At 48.5% G+C, this 23,152-nt stretch overlaps 1 protein-coding gene across 7 annotated transcripts in view; it reads right to left on the bottom strand.

Annotated features, from left to right (window-relative positions):
- The window catches only part of LOC139694323 (uncharacterized), a 119,295-nt gene that overhangs the window by 6,067 nt on the left and 90,076 nt on the right, over positions 1–23,152 (bottom strand). For 4 of the 7 annotated variants that reach the window (XM_071592807.1, XM_071592810.1, XM_071592809.1 and 1 more), the window contains one exon: positions 442–597. In XM_071592807.1, coding sequence (XP_071448908.1) covers positions 442–597 — 156 coding nt within the window. The remainder of the gene's footprint in view (positions 1–441; positions 598–23,152) is intronic. The other 3 variants (XM_071592808.1, XM_071592812.1, XM_071592813.1) reach the window with 1 other exon arrangement.

The raw sequence follows: 23,152 nt of genomic DNA, 5'->3' as shown, positions 1-23,152 counted from the left end.
CGTTCCTTCAGTGGAAATGGTACCTCCTACCCTATACCTCAAATTTCATTGAATAACACAAATGGAAAAATCGTGGGCAGTGTGTGTGTGTGTGTGATTTATCAGAGGCTAAGAAAGTTTGAAAAAAAACAATAATTGCGTCCATTAATTATTTATTGTTCTCCACGATCACAATTAAAAACACAGCAATTAGAATAAAAAAGAATTGATTGTGATATGCATTAAAAAACCCCATCGGAAAACTAACTGTGCATCATAACACAGGTTTTCTGTGCATTTTATAGCAACATTATGCACAATATTTTGAGATCAGTACTGGGCTACTTGTTCAATCATAACAGAAAAATGATAAGCATTACGAACAGACGTAATTAGCAGTTTTTGGGCTTAGGGTGGTGGAGGGTAAATAGAATATATATTAGTCTCGTGGCGCACACTCACCGACTGTTCCCGAGGGCCAGGGGTCTTCTTGAGGCCAAGGGCATGATAGCCTGTCCATAGGGCCACCTCATCACCGGTGGCTCCGCCGCTCGGCATATGGTCCCTCTCGTCCAGGCGCAGGTCAGTGACGCCGTTTCGACCTGCCATGGCGAGGCCCAAAGTAGGAAAAGGAAGTTTATTTAGTCCCGATGTCACTCACAATAACACGCGAAATGCATTTGCAAAATTCCAAAAAAGTTATAGCCACATTTATTTCAGTTTTGACCAGAATTGCAGATGAAACTTGTAAAGCATGTCTGATAAGATAAAGTAAATGGCCAGATTTGTTCAGTACTAAACACGCATTAAGTGAAAACAAAAGATATTCATACGCAGCATGGACAGTTTTAAACCAAAAATTGTTCGGCTAGTTAAAAAAAATGCATGCAAGGGTCATAAAATTAAATGGTCAACATAACCTTCATACAAAAAACATGCCTTTTTCATTAAAATAGGAACAAATTATAAGCACTGAGGCAGCATGCAACTGAATATTGCAATTGTGGGAAGCTAGGAAAGCAGCAGAAAGGGAGGGGCTGTCAAGAATGGCGATGAAATAGTGGCTACAGCGTGGAATGACTGGTGACGCAATTCCTGATACTTGCTCATAATTGGTTGAAGAATACATTTAACTCAATTTTAGATAAGTCGCCTGCTGTTTTTCGTGGTCTATTTTAAAATATTTTAGTTTGAAAAGCATATTCTGGGAGAAAGATCTTTGATGATTAAGTGCATGGAACTGAAGATCCATGTTCAATCGAGGAGTAAATGAAACAGAGCAGAAGGTGTCAATAAAGCACCTCAAATTCTGGGCCTAAAGAAATTGGAAACTAAAAAGGGAATGGATGAGTGTTCATATCAAGAATTCAAGATTGAAACTATAATATACAAAATCATTGTAAATTCCAAAGAAACTGCATCTTGTCCCTCTACATCTGGTTCCTTTAAAAGCCCCAAAATTTCAAAGTTTAAGAAGACGCCTCGGTAGCTTAAGTGGCTAAAGCACTCGACCGGATATTGAGGGATCTGGGTTCGAATCCCAGTCAAGGCGAATGATTTTTACACTCTGAAATTGTTCCATTAAAATCATTGCAACCAACTACTATGAACTGGGGAGAAAAAAATCCAAATATAATGATTTGCAAAGTCAAATGAAAACCACATATCAAAAAAGTAACTCTACAATTTTCCTTCAAATCCCCCTAATCAGGTCTCACACCCTTTCTTTTCCACATTCACTTTGCACATCCAAGTGGAGGGAGGAGAGTGAAGAAGGGCCCATTATTATGAGCGGGGAAGGGAGGGAGGGGTCGATCGTGAATATGGAGGCGCGTTATAGAATATAAAGGATAGAGGGGAAGAAGGTGTCTTAATTAGGTGAGGATAGGAATGAGGAAGTTAATTATAAGGTTCCACGTTTCGTTCTACGGGGGCGAAAGAGATTGGCGATTTCCATTTTTGCTTCAAAACAAGCCGCGCGCCGCTTTTCCGATTGCAATAATAGTTTATGGCCATATCGTGGAACGCGGGGGCGTCCACACTCTGGGAGGTGAATGGCGATAAAGAACCGACGCGGGAGACCGCGGGAAATCTTTCTTCAGTTCATCCAAGGACGGGAGAATATGCCTCAGAAGCGGTGGGTGGAGAGAGCGGCAGCAAAAAATTGGGAAAATGGACGAGAGAGGATGATGAACTGGACGAGGCCGGATGCTCTTGATGAGAGAGGGCGGGGTTGCGAAAAAAATCCACTCGGATCTGTAACAATGATGAGAAGTGACACAACTTCAGTTGGCGCCACTCACGACATAGAGGGAGAGGGCCCAGCAATGCGCTAAAACTAAAATATTTTTTCGATGGCATTTAAGTGAGGCATCAATTCAAAGCAAAACAGAAACGAAAATAGCGTTTGCAATCAGTGGCGATGGTGCGCGGGAAACAAGCAAAGGTCCAAAAGTTCAAAATAATACGTTCATGTCTATTCAGACCGGATTTTGGGAAAGATGAAATAAGGTTAATGACGGGGGGAAATTTGCCAGAGGAAGAAGGGCTGATGTAGGTTGGGGACAAAGAAGGGTCGGGAGATGACGCCGGCCGGGCGACCGACCACAGGGGAGGGGGGGGGCGAGGGGCGAATCTGTGGCGCCGAGGGAGAAGGGAGTGCTAGTACCCTCGGGAACGGACATACAGCGATTGCCATAGTAGCCACTACTATGGGAGGAGATACACGGTGATTAGCAAAATATACTTACGATAGCGACGGTACACACTTCCCAATCGCACCTAACGAAAACGCTCTTAGAGTTCAGAGTAATATTTTTGTCTGAGAAAGGGAACTATCTCCCTCATCCATGAGATCGCTGCCATTTCAAAATGGCTCCTGATGACAAGATTCCTAAGCAAGGTGAGATCCACGCGTACTTCTAAGTATCTTTTCACGATCCTACGAGCTTTTCTTCGAGCCTAGAGTTTACATTACAAGTCTTGAAGAGATTTTGGCACCGGAGATATCAATCCTGCAGGAAAAGAACGCCATATTTCTTTCGAAAAGACTATTTTCCATAGGACGAATATTTTCGACGGAAAATTGGAGATATCCGTGGGGGTGGATATCAAGAACGAGGAAGATGTGTGCGCGTGGCCGTTACCGGCGAACTGGCCGCACAAAAAAAACCAAACCCGTCTCCCCAGTCCACCCCAAGCACTCTTTCCCCAGGGTGTCTTGCGCACCATGCTCCCAATTCAACTCCCACCGCGACACCGCAGCCTCGCCAACACGGTGGGTCCCTCCCTGTCCTCCTCTTCTGCCCACGCGACCTCTTTTCGACGACTTACTCATCCGCTCCCCTTCCTCCCCCTCGCATATCTCTCTCTCTCTCTCCTTTCCACAATTTCCTCCCTGACCATGCCATCAAACCGTGGACACGATCAATGCGCTCTCCATAAAAGACGCGTGACATTTTTTTGTATCGGAAAAAACAAGGTGAGTCACGTAGGGTCACCATAAATGATTCACGAATGAAAATTAAAGATTCATTACGATTACGATGCGAAAAAAAAAAGATAGGTCGGAATGCAAGGATGCAGCAAAATAGGCTTCAATAGGATCGTGCGGAGGACTAAGAAGGGGTGAGACAGAAAAAATCTCGCAGGCACTCATTTGTGGAAAAATAAAATAGTTTTTTTTAACCCCCAGTCACTAATCTGTGCTTTTTCATATATTAGTACCGAGGAGTTAAATTTTTCCACGTTTATTCAATTAAGCGTACCAATATAAAAACGATAGGGTACCGCCTAAGTAATTACGAGAAACTACTCGTAGAAAGGAAAGTTTACAGCACACATTGGGGTGGAGGGAAGACGAATTAAGTCGAGAGAGCGGTAAAGGAGGACGGGGGTAGCTTTAAGAAAACGAAAAAGACTTGTTGATCGGGGTGCGTCCCGTGAGAGGTGGGAGGTCGCGTAGCCTCTCCATTCCTCGCGGTAGGACGAGGAATCAAGGCGAAGAGGGTACGTGTCTCCTCAAGGCGTGGCAATGAAAAAGGGGTAGAGCGGTCAAATGGTCGCACGCGAGGGTGGAAAAAACGCGGCGAAGTAGAGCTACGCGACTTTGCGGACAAGCAAACGAATGGGAGTACGATCATAGTAAAATTCAAAGTCGTCAGGGTTTAATTCATTGGGATCGTCACGCGCTGACTCCTCTGAGGGGCGGAGGAACGCAATTCAAGTTGTGGAAGTCAGGAGGAAACTTTTCAAATACGGGGCGGTGGGAGAATTGACGCTGCGCAGAGAAGACGATCAAAATGCCGGAGCTGAACAAGGGTTCGGCCGGAATGCACATGTGTTTTTGAGACTCTCAAGCGAATAAATTAGTTTTTTTCAGAGACCTGGAGCTGGCCGAGTTTTTATGGGAAGGGGAGATTACAGGAGATGGGTGAACGGTCTCTCCCTGACCCAGCAATCCTGTGGACCTTTCCCCACGTCCCTCACCTCGGCGCCACCCGGCCCATCGCCCAACTATCGCACTGCCGCGAGGGTGAAGGGCGACACTTCCAAGCCCCTCTTCTTCCCCTTCCCAGGTATATCGCGGGAGCGGAGCCAAAGGTTTCTCCCGTGAATGGGGAGAGCGATGCGGTGAGCGAGGGTAAAAAGAGCGAAACTCTCACTTGAGCCCGCACCACGTCATCTCCTCCCAAGTTTGGGAGCACGGGCTAGAGACGAACAAGCACTCTCTGGAATACTACGTACAGTCACACAGATCTTCGCGAAGACGACTTCCGAGCTTCACGACCGAGGTTGTTTCATGTCTACGTTCCACTTCCATTTGGAAAGTTCCTTAATGACTTGAAATTTCATTCGCGAGCATCCTTAGAAAGAGAACGCGCTCAAATTACGGCGATCACGAGAGAAACTAGTAGTCATTTTAAGACGCACGGTCAATAAAAATCGGTAACGCCATCGAAATCAGCAAAAATATCTATTCTTTGAAAAACATTTAGTTTTATGATGAAGAACAGACTTCAACCCAATGCTGGCCTGTCTGCCTTCCACCGGAAAATGAATACACTCTGAAGGACCCACTATTCGTACGAGAGCATATTGCCTTAGAATTATTTTCATCATCTTCCCCTCCACATCAGACGGCAGTTGACATCATAATAACGTGGACGCCGAATGTTCTACAACGGAAGGAATCATCTTCACATTTTGTTTATTCGAGACGCATCTCCTGAATTCTTATCCTCCAAATCCCTCAAACCGACAAAAAATAAACGTTTCATACCAATCGGTTCCCTAAGTTGCAACGGCCAAGGAATGACATTAAGTTGCTATACTATATGATGATTGCAAGATAAAAAAAGACTTATTTTTCACGAAGCTAACTTCGGAGAACGTATAAATTTCCTAGAGGGCCAGAAGAGGGAAGGAGAAGCGAAGAAACTCGACGCATAGAGATAAAGAGGCGGAGAATTCATCGCCCACGCCGTCTCTTCGGCACCGACACCTCAGGCCCTCCGCCCCCCCCCCCCGAGGGGAGGAAAGGGAACCCCCCTTTCTCCATTCCACCCCTCCCTTCTGCGCACACACCCCACCATCGCTCCTCTCTCGACTCACCTGACCCCATTCTCCCACTCCAGCGCGCTATTCGGACGCGACATGGAGGGAGGTGGGACGGGGAGAGTTCGTCCTCCCACCCCCTCCTTTCTACTCGAGAGGAGGCGGCGGAGGGATTGGGGAGAGAGTGGGGGGTGGTGACGAGGGAGAGGCGGGTGAGCTAAGTCCTCGAGCTGACGCGGGTGAGAAAATGGAAAGGAATCCCGTCCTCCGCGCCCCCTCCACCCCCATCATCTTCACCCACCCGGACACTCCCATTTCACTTCACACTCCCTCCTCCACACCCTCCTCTCCTTGTACATGTTCCCTCTCTCCCGCCAGCCTTCCCTCCGTCTCCATTGATTGACCCAAAAACTGATTAACGCGCTCTCCTCAGGGGGATATTGTCCCTCTTTCTCTCCCTCTCTCACTCGCGGAAAACAACACCCTTCCCTTTTCCACACCCTGCCTTTCCGCGCTATTTCAAAGCCGACTCCCATGTTCGACGATTCCCTCATCCCCGTCCCACTCCGTGCTTCACTCTCACCTCCACCGTATTCCATCCATCGCCTTTGATTCTTCGTCCACGTCCACGGCTAAGTCCTAGGCTAATATTCTCCTCAATATTCTGTCACCCTCTCTTCCATTCCATTCATTTAACTCCGGCCACACATACTTAAGGGGTCTCCTCAATCCGCGAATATAAAAATATTACATTGGTGCATTCATACGAAAACGGACGCGACTGGGAAAAATGTCATCAAAAGAATCGGTGGCCGTAACGGGAAAAGTCGTGAATGAGTTTCATTTTCCTGGGAGAAAAGTTGCTCCGATGCACATCTCGTGCAGAAAGCATCCCGGTCAAGTCAGACGATGAAGTTATAATGATGAATTTGCACACACTTTTGCGATGACCAACAACTCTCATCAACGCATTAAATTATGAACCACGTGCAAAAGTTCATGATGAGATACTTCGCATTTCCAGAATAGAGACGGGCAAACATATTCATTGCGCCAAACAAATGTTTTGCCAAATGCCAAAAAGAAGTCTTTCGGAGACAGTGCACCCTTTTTTCTTTATTCAACTCCAGGCGGGTAAATCTCCGGACCCACAAGTCAAAAACCTATCGCAGTAAATGTGTAAAATTACACTTGTGTCTTCTGCATTTCCAAATCTCTCTACCAATTCAAACTCCCCCCCCCCCAAAATCCCCTTCTCTCACGGGCAATACCACGAAGGATTTCATTTCTGGTGATTTTCCCACGGGACCGACAACTCGACCGAATAAAAACCACTCATCCACTTACGAGTGAGAACGTGATCGCTTGTGACCGAGAGGATGCCGAGGAAGTGAGAGGAGGAAGCACAAACCAGGATTAGGGAAAGAGCGAGGAAAGGAAGAGGGAGAGAGGAAGGTTTGCCACGTGGAATAGGAAGTGGAAGGGGGAGAGGAGAGGGAGGATTCCGACACCCGGGGAATACTACTTAAGCGGAACCACACGCGCGCGCGAGCGCAGGGAACACATGCATAAATATGTATGTTACGTGCAAAGGAGCGGAGGGGTGGGGGAGGGTGGGAATGTGTTACACGGGAACTCGCGGCGTCAACCCCTTGACACGAGAGGAGGCGCCATTATCCGCAAGGCGCACACCACGCCCCTCCCCCCTCCACGCCCCCTCGACCACCCCTCCAACCCCTCCCACATACACACACACACACACACACGTCAAATTTCCTGCGTGGGAGTAAATCGCCCACCACAGGTCAATACACAATTTCGCCTTCGCAGCTATATTTCTACCTCGTATTCTTTAGCCCGCGTGCAGGGAAAAATAATGTTCTGCCTCATAAAAAAATTTCTTCCCGTTTTATTTTATTTTATTCCCTTCCCTACCGTCTATTAATAAAGACGATGGGTGGTATTTTGCACCGTTAAAAAAAAAGAATTGCATTTCGCCCACCTCCGCCAAAAAATCCCTCCTTCACTCTCTTCCTGGAATACCCCCAAACCGAGTAAGACTGCGTTGATTCTGCTGCACTAGAGCCTGCGATGCCACACCCTACCGACCCCCCCCCCCGCTTCACCCCTTTGGCACACTCCCTTCCCCTTCGCCAGCCTTCGCCTCCACTACTCCCTCCTCCCGTCTCCTATACGAGAATGCTATGCTCGCACTTGATCATCGGAGTGCGACGCACTGTGAATAAAGCAAAAGTGTCGATTTATCCACGTCGCGATGGAAACGGAAGATGTCGATTTCACATTTGCATGCCGAATTCAATTCGAACGTTTCATGGAAAACTACCCTCGTGTGATCACTTGGTACATATATATATATATATATATATATATATATATATATATAACACTTTTTGAAAGACTCACGGACGTGAATAATAATGTATAACACTTAGCACTAGTGGACACAGACAAAAACACAGAAACACACAAAAAAAGAGACTCACTATTTTTCCAATTTTCGGTGGTCGTTGCCACCTTTATCAAGGAGGAGAGGGACAGAACTCCCTCTCCTCCTCTCAGAACCCCAGAGAAAAAAAATACCAATGATATTTCTCGAAATTTAAATGGAATCGTCACCTCGATATTCAAATAGAATATCGCACACCCCCAAATGCACATCTCACAGCAATAGGGGATGGAAATCGCACCAGTAGTCACAATATTTACCCCCCACTCGAAGCTCCGCGAAATTCCCACGACGCTCCATGCACGCGCCTCGCCCCCCTTGCGACGATATCCCGTTCCCATAACCCCCCTGCCACCGCCCTCACCCACACGCCCACCCTAACGACCACCACCACTACCTCTTCCTTTTAAGCTATCCCCATAAAACTCCCCCACCCCTACTTCGCACAAACGCCGAGGAAAAGCGTGAGAGAGAGAGAGAGCTCCCTCCTATCCTTAAAAAGAGAGAAAGAAATACAGACGACACTCCTCAAACCCCCACCCCACCTCCCTATGCATTCCCCTTCTAAGCTGGGGCAGCCCCCACGACCCCCAAAACCCTTCCTTTTTAACTTTTGAGGCGGCTCTATGATTGATTTTCGGGCCGGTACAAAATCCTACCTATCAGTCTTTCGTTTTTATTATCCCCATTCCGTTTTCTTTCGGTGGATCGATTCCCACTTAAATTCATATCTCCGTGGTTCCCGGATGATATTCCAACTCCTTTTCCGTCTTCGGGAGAATATATGATTTCAAAAATGTCTCGCGGAATGCTTTTTATGCACGACGCACGGCATATAGCGATTCATTTCAACGCAAAACTTTCGCCAACATCAACCAAACTGGCGGAATTTCCCGCATAATAATTTCTGGGATACATAACTACTCCAGTTTTATTACTGTCCCACAATAGATTATCCCCCTCGGGAAGTTTTCGCTCCTATCCGCGCGGGCGAGTGTTGTAAGTTGAACTTATTCGTGAAAAAAATGGGGAGGTCACCTGATTTTTTTTTCATTTAATTTCGATTTTATCCGTCCGATTCGAGTTTCGCTCTCGCATGATGTCTCCTCGGCTATTCATACCTATGGCGCATGGATCCGGTCTGTCGCGCTTTTTCTCTCCGGGGTCTCGCTCCCAGAGCAATAAACTTGGCTTAGTCCGGCTCCCCCCGCATTCCGCACCGCCCTGCCCCCACGCCCCGCACGCTGGGTCGCCTCGTCCACTGCTGCACCCGCTGAGAGAGTCGAGTGCAGTGACAAACACGTGCGCACACACGGTCGACAAGGCGGCGGATGATGCGGGAGGCGCGTGGGAGGGAAGGGGGAGGCGGAAGGGAGGTGTTCCCACCCGACACCAGATCCATGCCCACGCCCCCAACCCCACTCGTGCCTCTGAAAAGTCCCCGAGAACTCGATAAAATCTAATTCATCCAAATTAAAAACATATTCAGAATTGAAGAGGGAAATCAGAAAACAACGACAGCCATTTTAGTCCCAAATACGGTAGAAAATTTATCTTTACATCCACCTATCAGAGGGAGTAATGGGAGCAAAATCAGATGGTACTAAAGTTGGATAAAAGGTAAATAGGAATGACATATACCGAGTATCAAATTTGATTGGCTTGAGCTATTACGTAAATATTATTCTCAATAAAGAACATTTTTTTATATTTTCATAGAAAAAAATATATAATTATTATAGAATGATGGATTTTGACATGTGGGTGTGGAGAAGAATGGAGAAGGTGAAATGGACAGAGAAGGAAACAAATGAGGAAGTACTTGGTATGGTGGGCGAAGAGAGGGGTTTGTTGGGAGAAATACATTGGAGGCAGGAAAAGTGGATGAAGGGGGTATTGGCCGGCAGTGGGATGTTGAAGACTGTAATTGAGGGGAGAATGTTAGGCAAATGAGGAAAGGGAAGGAACAGGATAGGGATGTTGGACGGGATTAAGGGAGAAAGGAAGTACTCGGAGATGAAGAGGGACCTTATGTAGAGTAGGATGCTGGATTGTGTGTTTTGTTAGGAGTCACAAAATATTTATTTGGTAGCTGTGTCCATCTAAAAACCTACCTTAACCGGTTGATTACCTAACACTTATAATAAAATAATGCCAAATAAATATAGAAACAAAAGATATTCAATCTAAACGAGATGCATAGACCTTGCCTAGGTTGAATTTCTGTTTGGATTCAGTTAATTACCGAGTATATACCCTAAATAATTAACTGAATTTGACTTTGTCATAGCCCAAGTCTTCCTCGAAAGCTCGATCGCTTCATTTTTGCATTCCTCTTATTAACTCTCACCTATGAACTTTCGACGCTGGCATATTCTGCTCGAAAGTTTCAGTCGAAGGCATAAATTCACACACTATCAACATTCTCAATGCCACTCAATTCCATTCTCGTCAGTCAATAAATTCTAGTCATCCCGAAATTACACAGTCACCCTATCGCCTCGTGCACACATAATGCTCAACTCCCCAGCACACCCAACGGTGTTTTCAACACTTCACCCAACACAACCATTACGTACACTTCGTCCCTAAGAAAAAAAATCTCTCAGTCGATCTCTCCCTCTCGTTTCACTTTCGCAAGCCTGCACTTATTTTCCCTCGCATGGCGACTGGAAACATCCACCTTTAAAAAGCTCAAAAACGCATCAGAAAATAATAATTCACGCATCGGAAGCCGTTCAAACTCACTCCATGGCGTGGATGCGAAAACAATTGCCTTTCCGTGTAGCCCCGGTAACGAGGTCGAGACTCCGAAAAGCGAAAAATGACAGTACCGCTAACACGAAATCCCTTCGTCTCTTTGAGAACGGAGAAGGGGTGAGATGGGGGCGGGAGGGGGGGAATGGAGAAAGGGGCGCCTGGCTGCGCCGTGTCGGATTTCGAAAACTAAATATGCCACGATTGATAAGGGCCGGGGGGGGGGGGGGAGAGTTGCCGCGTCCGAAGTACGGCTTCACGTGGAAGTCGAGGGCAAACCGAGGACGGAAGAGGGGACTAAAAGCGAAGACAGAATATGGTGACCACCGTTACGCGAACGAAATGGACGAGAGGAGAGAGACATTTTGTGTCGTGTGTGGAAACTCCACACATAGTTTACGACAAAACACGACGGTTAGAGATGAAAAAAATTCATCCATCTTCGAAAAAATTGGCAATAATAATTATATTCTTCGAATACGAAAAGGTGCAAAATATGTCAGTCATTTCCGCTTTATGTTAATAATAATCCACCAATAATTGATGCTATATAGCAAATTTGCATTTCTCTGACGTACACTCTGTTGTTCTTCCACGTTATATAAATAATAAGGAAAAGACCGAATAAAAATATCCTTGTGGCTTTAATAAAACCATTCAAAAGATGATCATTTTAAAAATTATCATCAATTGAAGGAATGGTTAAAGGTAAAAGGATAAGATAGCGAGGGAGGAAGGAAAACAAGGGAACACCCATGTTCGGACAAAAGAGGAATCTACGTAAAAAAAGGCCGGGGGAAGACAAATGACAATACTAAAGAGGAGAGAGAGAGAGAGAGAGAGAGAGAGAGAGAGAGAGAGTAAGGAAGAGACGGAGAGAACGATGGGGAAGGGAGAGAAGGGAAGAGGTGGCGGGGATGGGGAGGAGAGTTAGCGCTGCCGGTTACACCCCATCCCTCCCCATGTCCCCTGCACTAAACCCTGACCCCTCCCGCCCACCCTTTCCCTTAGCTCCATACCCTCGTCTGTGTATATACCTCTCTCTAATCTCCCCACCCCCCGCCACATGCCCCCACCACCCGGCCTATTCCCAAACCCCACCGCCCACCCCCTGCATCCCTCCCGAGTGCCTTCCATGGGGTCCTCACATAACGATCCAATAACGCGGGGAGGGGGAGGAGGGAGGGGAGGAGGGAGGGGCGGGGGTGGGTGGGCGCTTGGTGCTGGGGGAAGGGGCGGGGGAGAGAGAGAGATAGGAGTCAGGAGGGTCGAGAAAGGCTACGAGAATCCCACACCAAACCCTCACCTCGCCTCCCCCTCCAGCCGACACGAGGTTCGGAAAGGAAAGGGTTTCGGAGAACGGCTGGAATAGGGCCTCCTCCAACCCCTCTTCCCCCTTCCTTCCTTACGGCCTCGGTAATTAATTTTTCCTACCTTGCCTCTCTCCCCCACCAACCTCCACCCGAAAACACCCAACCCCACTCTCCTTCAACCCCCTTGACTTCCTTCCCTTTTGCATTTCCTCCCATCCATTCCCTTCTCAACCACCCCCGTGCCACACCCTCTCCCCCCCGTCCCTCCCACCCAACTCGTTCTCCTAAGGGTTGCCCTGGCCCTACTGCGATATCTACCCCATTTAGTTGGAAGTAACGTCCTTACCCACGCCCTCCACTCAATCTCCTTCGCCCTTCCCTTTCTCCTCCCGTTTTCGATCCTCGACTACGTGCCTTAGCCCCCAACCTTCTCCACTTCGTCGTCGCAACGATTACCCTCACTATTGCTTCTATATTCATAAGGTCCTGCTTCTAAATCTTGAAACAAAAGGGATTTTAGTTTTATTCCTTAACGATTTTCCATTTGAATTTTTAAAGAATAAGCCATTTTTATGTTATTTTTCATACATCTTCCCTCCGTTACCGAATATGGTTGACGTAAGTTCAGAATTTCTAAAGTGGTCGTTTTTCTTCCATTTCGTTTCGCCGTCTTTTCCTCAATCTTCCGTACTGCCTCCTTCCCTACGGCTTTCTCCTCTCATTTACGAGCACTGCCTGCCCACATTTACATATTTCCGGGTCACATTTAGGATGGGGCGACAGCATAATCTCCTCCCAACAGCCGCCTTCAATAACATTTCCACGGATGACGCAATATGACGTCATTAGGACTCGAGAATTATTTGAAACTCTCCGTTAAAAAAATAAATAGTACGTAATCCCGAATATCCGAATAAAATACCAAGACGCGGAGAACTCAAGGGTGCTTACTGCCGGCCGGTGGTGATATAATACGCTTTTGATGGACCCGCGCCGAAGGAATGCCGAGCACCCCCTCCCGCCGGTCCCGGCATCTGTGCGGTCATTATTGGAACTATCTGGTTCGGAGAGACGTGAGGTCCTCAGTTCCTGCGCAGGCCCAGAGAGGGCGTAGACGTCGACGCTCGCGGCGATCGTGGGCAGATGTTAGGATTGAGGGAGAGTCCGGGGGGGGGACGAGATGGGGGGGGTTGGTAGGGGGTGAAAGTGCCCGTTACAATTCGAGAGATTCCCCGCTTGCTTTAGTGCCTTCCGCGGCGACGACGAGATATCGTCTGCGCCCAGGTGTGCCGAAGGGGGCAGCGCGGGGACGAAAGACTTAGCGGTGACCACCGCACTTGGGCTGAGAGATACAGACAGGCCTGCCAATTCCCATTGAGAGGAAAAGTGAGGAGGGGCTTAGGGATCGGGGAGGCTGGGATCGGAAGAAGTTAACAGGTAGGGTCAACGCACTCGTAACGCGCGAGGTATAATACGTAAGTAGAGCGTAACGCAAACCGTGGCATTGGTTTACATTTCTGTAATCGGCAATTGCACAAGTGGCGGCAGGATGACAGCGGATACTTTCCTCAATTGCCAGGGGCATGAATTTGTGAATTGTTAGAGAAATGCCATCTTCAGGAACAGTCTTAGCGCACATTTTTCCGGATGAGCAGATCGTCGTGTTTTTAAAAGTGGTGATTCCTGAACCATTTAAGATAAGTAAAACTTCAGTGAGGACAAAAACCTTTCTATAGTATTCCTTCCAGTGGGATGCAGCTTCAAGGGAATGAGATGATACAGTGTCTATTTATTAGACTTGGATTAATATTGATTCAATGTGCAGGCGATAAAATGAGGCAGATTGAGGAGTCTTCGACATCTTCCTCCGGTTTTTCCGACCTAATGAGTTGTTGATACGATACAACAGTCATTCACATCTCCATTGGTACGGAAATCAGGGGAGGATTCAGTTCCTCAAGCCTTTTTTTTCACATCGGCATCAAAATGCATAAATTTAACCGCGTTGAGAAGGATATGCGACTCGTGAGAATTATGTCAGGCTGCAAATAGGAGGGTGGGGTTGGGGGGGGGCAGGAGTTTTAAGGGGATGCAGAGTGAGGTGAGGAAGAGTCCTGGTGCCTTGTTTGAGCGAGCGTGTGCCCTTGTGAGAGCGGGGAGGAGGGACTGGGTGTGTGAGGGGGGTAAAAGAGGAGAGGGAGAGAGAGAGAGTGGGCACAGAGCATGGCGAGAGAAAGGCGAGGCTTCGCATCCTTCCAGGCGAGATGCAAGAAGAGCCTCGCAATACGGAGGGCCCCCACTCACGGGAGCTAAACCTGCTCAAGTTCCCCGTCCCGCGGCCCCCTCCCTTTCCTCGACTCCCCATTTCCTCCCCACTCCCATCCCCGGCCCTTATTACGATTCCAATCCCCTGACCATCCCTCCCCCGGCGCCTCCCCCTCGGACCCCTCTCCTAAAGGAAAAATAAAATGCCCCAGCCACTTTATTCCGTCGTCCTCCCGCCAACCTTCCCCCTCCCAACCCTTTCACGCCAACCCAACTTGGCATCAGCATCCCGAACCCTTTATATATTCTCTCTCCCGCCCGTTCCTCTCCCTTCCCACCCTTTCCAATCGCTTAAGCCCCCTCTGGACCAAACCCCTCCCTTCCGTTCCACGAATTCCTCCTCCATACAATCATGCCCCTATTCTTGGCCCCAAAGGCTCAACCGAGAAGAGTTTACATATTCTCCTCCCCAACTCAACACATCTTCTCTCTCCCTCCCCATCTCACTCTCTCCACATCTCCCTCTCTCTCTCTCTCTCTCTTCTCTCGCTACGATGCTACGTTGCATCGGCTGCGGGGCGGGGTGCGTCGCGCTACGTGACATTGCGCCTCAAATGAGATGGTGACATGTAAAAGTCAGCATTGCATTTTATTTACACTCTGATAATAGAAAAACACCGAGATGACATAGAACGAGTACGCCGAGCAAATACAAACAGTACATTCGTTGTTAATTCCTTCCCATCGGAGACGAAAGTGGGAGCGCCAATAGCAACGTGAAAAAACGCAGAATCCGTCACCGATTTGAAAAGGTGAAAGAGAATGCGCTCCGTGACATACAATCCGAAGTCGATGAGTCTGAGCATTCTGCGGCACTACTCCTTTTACACCGCACTGAAGTTCAAAATTCGAGCATCGCGCATCCCCATACCTCCCTCCCTCCACTCCGCCCCTTAACAAACGCTCAGAGCCCACAACGCCCCCCCCTCCCTCCCCCTGACACCCGCCCTTCCCTCTCCCACCCACCCCGACCCCTCCCCGCCCGTCGCTCACTTCGCACCCTCGCGAAAGAAAAACATTGGAGAGAGAGCGAGCGCCTTCCAAGACGAACCATCTCCATCTTGCCTTCATCCGCCCACCCCTCTTGCACCGCGCAACCGATTTCATCGCCCACACATTCTATTCCTGCACGTCGATAAATTTTGACTCCATCCCCCGAACGAGAAGAGAGCACCAATCCACAAGCAGTGCGTGCCGCACATTGCCGGGGGGGGGGGTGCGGGACACATGTCACCGCGCTCCGCCCAAGACTGATAGACGGGGTAACACTTGGAGGCGGGGGAGCATCTATTAGCGCCCCTCCCCCCTAAAGTGGAATAAGGAGGACGATTGAGGTTAATTCCCAACACTGTTGGGGAATGTTTAAATACCGACCCAATTTTTTGTCGACTCGATTTCCATCTTTTTTTTATTAAAGTTAACCACGGTGATTATTTCAGTATACGTTCATTTCGCGTTTTAAGTAGTATGACTGCTCGTTCGCCGATACTATTTACTTAACTCAAATAGCATACAAAGGGATGTACCGTCGACCCTTAAGATGCAACTCTACTTAAAGAAACATGTGATTCAACAGAGATATAAACGTGAACCAGTTGTCCATTGCGGAGTGACTTTCCGATTCATCGCATCCCTGACCCCATTGCACTCAGGGTGACTGGTACACGCAGAATTATTAAGAGTGCGTGCTCGTTGGCGCTCCTTGAGGTGGGGAAGGAAGCATCGATATGCAGACCATCGCGCGAAAAGGATAATCCATGAGCGCAAAGCAAAGCGAACTCGTCCCCGCATTTACTACGAGACTTACGCAAACAAGGAAGGGGAACACTGCCATAGACGTAGTGAGGAAAAATAAAAGACTGGCGTCGCTAATTTGATAGCCCCGGCGTAGTCGTGACGGAGGGAGGGAGGGTGGGGATGTTGGGGAGTTCTTGGGAGGAGAGGCCGCAGATTGGGAAGCGTGGGAGTGGAAAAGGGGTCATGGGAAGGAGGGGGAGGAGGAAGGGGCGGCGGCGGTTATGCGCGGCGCGGGGGAGGGCAAAGGGGGTGGGGGACGAAGGGGCGGCGTGGAAGAGCGCAGGGCATTAGCGGACGGTTCGGGCGGGGGGCGGAGAGCGAGCGGGGTTCGGGAGAGGCTAAAAGGAGAGAGAAAAGGGCGGCGGAAGGGCTTGCCGAGGGAAGGGAGGGGGGAGGATGAGGAGAAGAGCGTAAACAGAGAGAGGTGGCGGGAATGGTAGATGGGAGAAATTTGTAGGCGGGCGGAGAGGAGGGGGTCATCGAGAGGGAGGAGGGAAACCGGGCGGGAGGGGAGGTACGTGGGAGTCAGTCAGTCGGTGGAAGGAGAGGAGAGGAGCGCGGGGATGGGGGCACCGAAGAGGTACGGTGGCACAAGTAGAAGGATAAAATTTTAAGCCGAAGAGGGCGAAGGGGAAAGGGGGAAAACCCCCATCTCTCTCCCGCACCCGTCCCCCAAGAATGAATAAGCCAACGGGCCACCCCCCCCTTCTGCGACGCCGCCAGCCACCCCCTCCCTTCCCTTTACGAAATGGATGAGGCACCCTCGGTCTTCCCTCACGACCTACACACACCCACCCTCCTCCACCCCCGCCCGCGCTCGGCTAGCAGCTCTCTATCTCCTCCGCGCTCTTCTCGGATCGGGGAGACTTGCTTGCGGCAGCGGCGCTTAGCAACGGAAGAATTCGGAGCCCCCCCCAAGTCTAGGATGCCCCGTGGAATTCGCTCCAAGGGTGCTTTAATTTTTTTCTCCCTCTCTAGAAAAACAATCTTGCACCCAAGTCATTTGCATCTAATCTGCATCCGAAATTAGCGCCGAAAGCCACGGTGGGAGTTCGCGGCACGGAGGATGGTGGTTTGGTTTCCGGTGTCTGGGAGGATGGATGGATTTTTGCTCCGTGGGTTGTTGGGAAGAGAGGAGGGAGGGAAAACCACCCCTTGTGGTAATACTGCTTAATGTGTTTCGTATCGTATTTCCTAAATGTGCCTTCGACTTCGGGTATTTTATGACAATAAATAATTTAAACTCGATGGTTTCAGGCTTCACTTTGTGGAAATCCATTCTAATAAATCAAAAGAGAGATGGTACTTTTTTCCACACTTTATTTTACAAGTCTTGTTGGACTTGTAAAATAAAGTGTGGAAAAAAGTACCATCTCTCTTTTGATTTATTAATAAATAATTTATCACCTAGAATAAAAATAATTTTCATTCACGCGCCTGAAACAGTTGCACCGGAAGGGGTCAACGAGAAAGATCGAGTTACAATCCAGCCATGTTTAATTTCAGAACGAAATAATTTGGAACAAAAATATGGTAGCCCTCCATGACGAACATGAAAAAAAATACTGACGTCACGCAACTGCTACAGAATAGCGCACATTCAGTAGCATCCATAAATAAATCATTATCCTGCAATGCAATAGTTACAATTACAGGATTATGATATGCTAAATTTGCAAGGATATTATTGCATAGAAGACATAAAGTAATGAGAGTAAAGGATTTTTTTAAACAGTAAAAGAAGTTGGCACAGAACTGTCTACGGCATTCCTCGTCTCGTCTTTCAGGAAAGGCGTTACCCTCGAAATGTTGATACAGCTAAAATTAAAATTCTATTTAACAAAAAATAAGAGCCAGACAATATCCTCCTGACTCCCCTTCCCGCGATGTTTAGTGCTGACGGACAACGCTCACTTCAAAACGTCCGACAGGAAACCCGTCTTACTCGGGAACTTGCCCTTTAAGCACTTCTTTTCCTCCTAGTCCGCCTCCTTCCCCCTCGCCAGAGGTGGAGGGGTCGCAGTGCGTACTGCAGTCCCCCGTTCGTCACCCTCTCATTACTCACTCACACCCCCCCCCCCTTCCCCGAGACCCCACCATCCCGGACCCTCCACTCCCGGCAAGCGATGCCCGACCGCAATCGTTACTCCCCTTCCCCACCTCCACGCATATCTCCTCTTCTATCACCCCGCTTTTTGCAACCCACTCCGCTTCACCCTTCCCGACCCCTCTCCCGCCTCTCACAGGCCGCTATGGCTTCACCAGCCTCCCCGCTGCCGCCGCCAACCGCCTCCGAATTTCCTACATCGCCGCGGACGGAGCCGATGTGCCCCGCCAACCGGAATGACTAATTGAGAAAAAGGTCCTCTTCCTTTGGCGACCATATCCGTCCCACTCTCCCGAGTATTGAGACGTCGAGCACATGCTGTCATAAGTCTTAATGAGGAAAGGATCTCTTACACAAAAAAATATGAAAAGATTATTGGAATCATCAAGGAATCGCTTTAGTTAATGCAAAACCTATCATTGCAAACGCTCATCCATTTATCATCATGTTCAAAATAATCAATATTATTGGGTAATATTTCTACAAAAACTAACGATACTTCACACCTGAAGGTCACGGGAAATAAATCGATAAAAATAGTTGCGATATGCACACACATTCTTTTCTTTCCCTGTTCGAAGAATGATCTTAGTGAGTATCTTTTCGTGTTAATCAAGTCAGTCACGCGAGTGGTATATTCCGACTGCAAGATAAATGACGTTCACGGATGTCAAGTTTTACTTTCCCTCGAGTCTCACTCGCAATCTTGCCGACGCCAGGCCCTTGAACTTACAATACAAACATCTTGCCGAAGCACTTCGTTGCACCAGAACCACAATCGAGGTCACAATCGCAAGAATAACACCACTTTACATGCCATAATTGTATACAGGATACAGATTTTATGCAGGCGGGGTCTTCTTCCCTTATTCAGAGTATGTTCCGATTCATAACACAAAATCTTCCTCCGATGTTTTATATATAAAATGAGACGGTATATAAAGGTGAATCTTTCGCTGAAAATTGAATTGAAAATAGTAGTTGTCGAAAGACGGACGGAAAAAACTTCAAGTGTTTCTGTTCGTAAGATGGGGAGAAGACGTTTGCATTGTAAAAGAAGAGAAGGATGCATCTTAGGAGTCGAAGTAGAATTCGAAATGGGACGAGAAAATTAGGTCGGGAATGCATGAGGAGGAAAAACAAAAATTTAAGTATAGGAATGCTGTAAGAAAGCAATCGCGGGGGGAAATGAGTTTGAATGACACAAATTTTTGTAGAAGTAGGTTAACGTTAAAATTCTTCATACGTTATGTAACAATTTCTTTCCAGTTAAACTTTTCTCTTTACCCTTACATTTCTCTCAAGAAAGGGAATAACATTTACCAATAGGTGCACGCACTTAAAATCATGAAGAACTTATCAAAAATGTGCAGAGCAGGCTTTCATATCTGTTTCAATTTATCAATTAGAGGTAATTTTTAAAAAAACAAAATATGGTGAGGAATATGAAAATGGAAGACATGTACAAGTATCAAAGAACCAAAATTGTGAAGAGCCACCCTTTGGCTAATTAAGTGTCGCATCGGGACAATTGCTACAGGTATTGTCTCTGCGCACACTTAAAAAATCCCAACTCAAATGAGTGAACACAGGTAGAAAGAGCGACCAGGGACAATGAACGGGCATGAAAGAAAACATTGCAGTCTCCGCATCCCATCGAGAATGTTTTCCTCGACTCACGCTAATAAAGGTCAGTGATTCTTCACCCCCGGGGTGCGTAGCTAACGCTATCTACGTTCGCTAAATCAGGCCGGGCCCGACATCATGCGTCCCTTCCGGACGTGCCCTCAAAATTTCCTCCGCAACGTCGCGAATGCAAAATACGATTACCCATCCCACCCACCACCACGGAAACGATCGAGGAGCCCTATAACGGAGATCGAAACCAATTTAAAAGCAGGCGTCCAACCGGTGAGGAGACGGGATGGGTCGAGAGAGAGGACGGGAAGAAGGGTTGGAGGAACGAGGGAAGCTTTCGAAGGCGGGTAGGGAGAGAGAGGAGGAGACACGAAGGGGGAGAGGGGCGAAGACGGGGAGAAGAGGGTGAGGGGCGGACGAGGGACGGCCACGCACGTAGCACACACAATGGGCAACGGCAGAGTTAGCAGTAGGGCTCCCTCATGTTGGCAGTGCTCGGTGCAAGAAAGGCAGGAGGAGCGTATTGTAACGCACGCCCCCTTCTCCGCCCCCCTCCCCGACAACCTCTTCCGCCCACCCCACCCTCTCCGTCCCATCCATCCCTCCCCTCACCCACAGCCGACGTCCATGTCTCTGTTCTCTTCCACCTACACGGCTCGCATTCTAAGCCCAGAGGAGGAGGTACACACGGGGGTGGAAGCTATGGGGAGGGAGGAGAGACGGTCGGAAGGGGTTGAAGGAGGTGGTGGGTCGAGGGTGGACTGGCAGGGAGGGGAATGATGCATGGTGCGGCGTTCGCCCACAGGATTCCACGATGGTACCAGGATGCGTCAAGAGGGAGGGATGAAAGTGGGAGGGTGGGTGTGGGAGTGGCGGCGGTCTGATGGGGGATCGGGCGTGGGTATGGGGGAGACAGCGGCGGCGCCCGGCGGATGGGTCGAGGGGGGAGGCGCAGGAGATATGGGCGTGATGCAACGGCTGGAGGAGAGGGCGCTCGCTGCCAGGGGTGTGGGTGGCGGAGGGGGGGGGGAAAGGCCTGGCTCCCCACCCACCCACCCACCCCCCTCTCTCTCTCTTCCTGGCTGCTCTGGGCGATATCTGCGAGGAAGAGGACACGAGCTAAGGTCAAGGCGGGTGTGGGAAGCGGGAGCGATAGGGCAGGGAAGGCCGAAGGGGCAGAGGAGACGGAGGGCGACAAAGGGAATTGGGAGAGTTCAAAGGTGACTTCGGGAACAAATAAAAGATATCAGGGAACGAAAGTTACACTGTGACGGCACTCATGGAAAGGGGACTCACATGACGCCGCACGCTACCAATCGGAATTTTTCCAGTGAGGAGGAGGCGGGGCATTGAAAAATTAAAAAAATATATATATATATATATATATATATATATATATATATATATATATAATTAAGAACATTTTTTAATGACCGTTTAGTGTTTAGATCACGAACAAGGATTTAAGCAGCATCAATACAATTTCGGGATGAACTACGGTAGTAAAAACAAAAAAAATAATATTTTTCAATCGGAAGAGGCGAATTAAAAAAAACATGAGCACTCAGTGTGTGTGTGTGTGTGTGTGTGTGTATGTATATATATATATATATATATATATATATATATATATATATATATATATATATATATATATATAATATTTAATAATTATTATTTATATATATATACATACATACATATATACACACACATATATATGTGTGTTCGTCCTTTATGTGTGTTCCTATCCCTTTTCCTTATGTATATATATATATACATATATACTTATACATATATATGTATATAAGTTTATGTGTGTGCATATGTACATCCATGATTTACGCTTAGTGTCGCGTGAGTCACACAGACGATAGTACGACGAGTTGCCTCATACATATAACGAAAATTCCGACCCCTATGCGACAATGACGTACAAACACATTTGACGTATTTTTGCCTAGGAAAACTGTGTGAATTGATGACTTCCATCCAAGACGCTGAATTAAATCAAACTTGAAGCGCAATATCACCGCCACTATTACGAATGTGATCGTAGTAAAATCATATGGGGAGAAAGGAGGGAGAAGGTGGATCGGTCTGGAGGAGGGAAAACGAATCCAAGGAAGAAATTCTTAATGGCGTCGGGAGGAAGGGATGGAGTTGACTTCGGGGAGAGCAACGGGGGTGGGGGAGCAAGGAGCATGATGGACAGAGAGGGAGGGAAGAAGCGGGCAGGTCAAACGGAGAAGGCCAAGGAGAAGGGGGCTTCAATTTGGAGAGGGAGGTGGAAGGATCCAAGTAAGGGGGGCGGAGGGTAAGTCGGGTTTGGTGTGGAGGAAGAGTAAAAATTAAAGGCAGAGACGGGAGGAAGGGACGCAGGGTGGGCAAATGGGAGGAGAGGAGGAGTGTCGCTGCAGAGGGAGAAAAAAAGGACCGAAGGGTGGAAGGAAAGGGTAAGGGGGCTTTAAAGGGAGCGTCAGGAGGGCGGAGAGGGTTGGGTCGAGGGGAGGGAGGAGGAGGCAGGGTGGGGGGGCAAAAGGGATAAGAGATGGAGACGGAGTGGTAGAGACAAATTTATCACCGGTTCCATGCCCAGATCCCTCTCTCCCACCCTTCCTCTCTCCCAGACGAGGAACGTCTATCTCCTCCGTTTCCTCCTGCCTCCCCACTTTCCCCGACCAACTACTACCCCCCCCCCGGCCCCTCATTCCTTCCCGCCCTTTCCCATCCTTTACTCACCGCCACCCCACCCCAGCGCGCCATCTCCTACACGAACTCTTGTCCTCCACTAACCCCTCATCCGCCGTCCCTCCAAACCCCCCAACCCCCCCTCAGTTAGAGAGCAACTGACACACACACACACGGTCTCTCTTCTCTCTCTCTCACACAGACCCACACTTCACACCCATCGGAGGCTTGCGCTGGAAAGGGGCCTCCTTCCCTCTCTCCATCTCCTCCTACGACAGAGCTCCTTCCTTTCCCTCCCCCCCCCGCCCCCATGCCAGCCGGAGACGGGGTGGACACAGGGGAGAGAGAGAGAGAGAAAAAAGATCCGACTCTGCTGATGCTATATACTACTGGCGCTATTGCTACTGCTGCTACTAGGGAAACAAACGCCAATCCAGCGCCGCCGCCAATGAGCTTTTTCTCTCGACACTGGCCACGTGTAAAACTGCGGCGAAATTTCCTCGCGCCCTTCCCATCTCGACG

Source organism: Hetaerina americana, unplaced genomic scaffold, assembly GCF_022747635.1.
Source record: "Hetaerina americana unplaced genomic scaffold, ioHetAmer1.1.p SCAF_5, whole genome shotgun sequence".
NCBI lineage: Eukaryota > Metazoa > Arthropoda > Insecta > Odonata > Calopterygidae > Hetaerina > Hetaerina americana.
The sequence above is the reverse complement of the archived record's forward strand: the minus strand, read 5'-3'. Positions and strand labels throughout refer to the sequence as shown.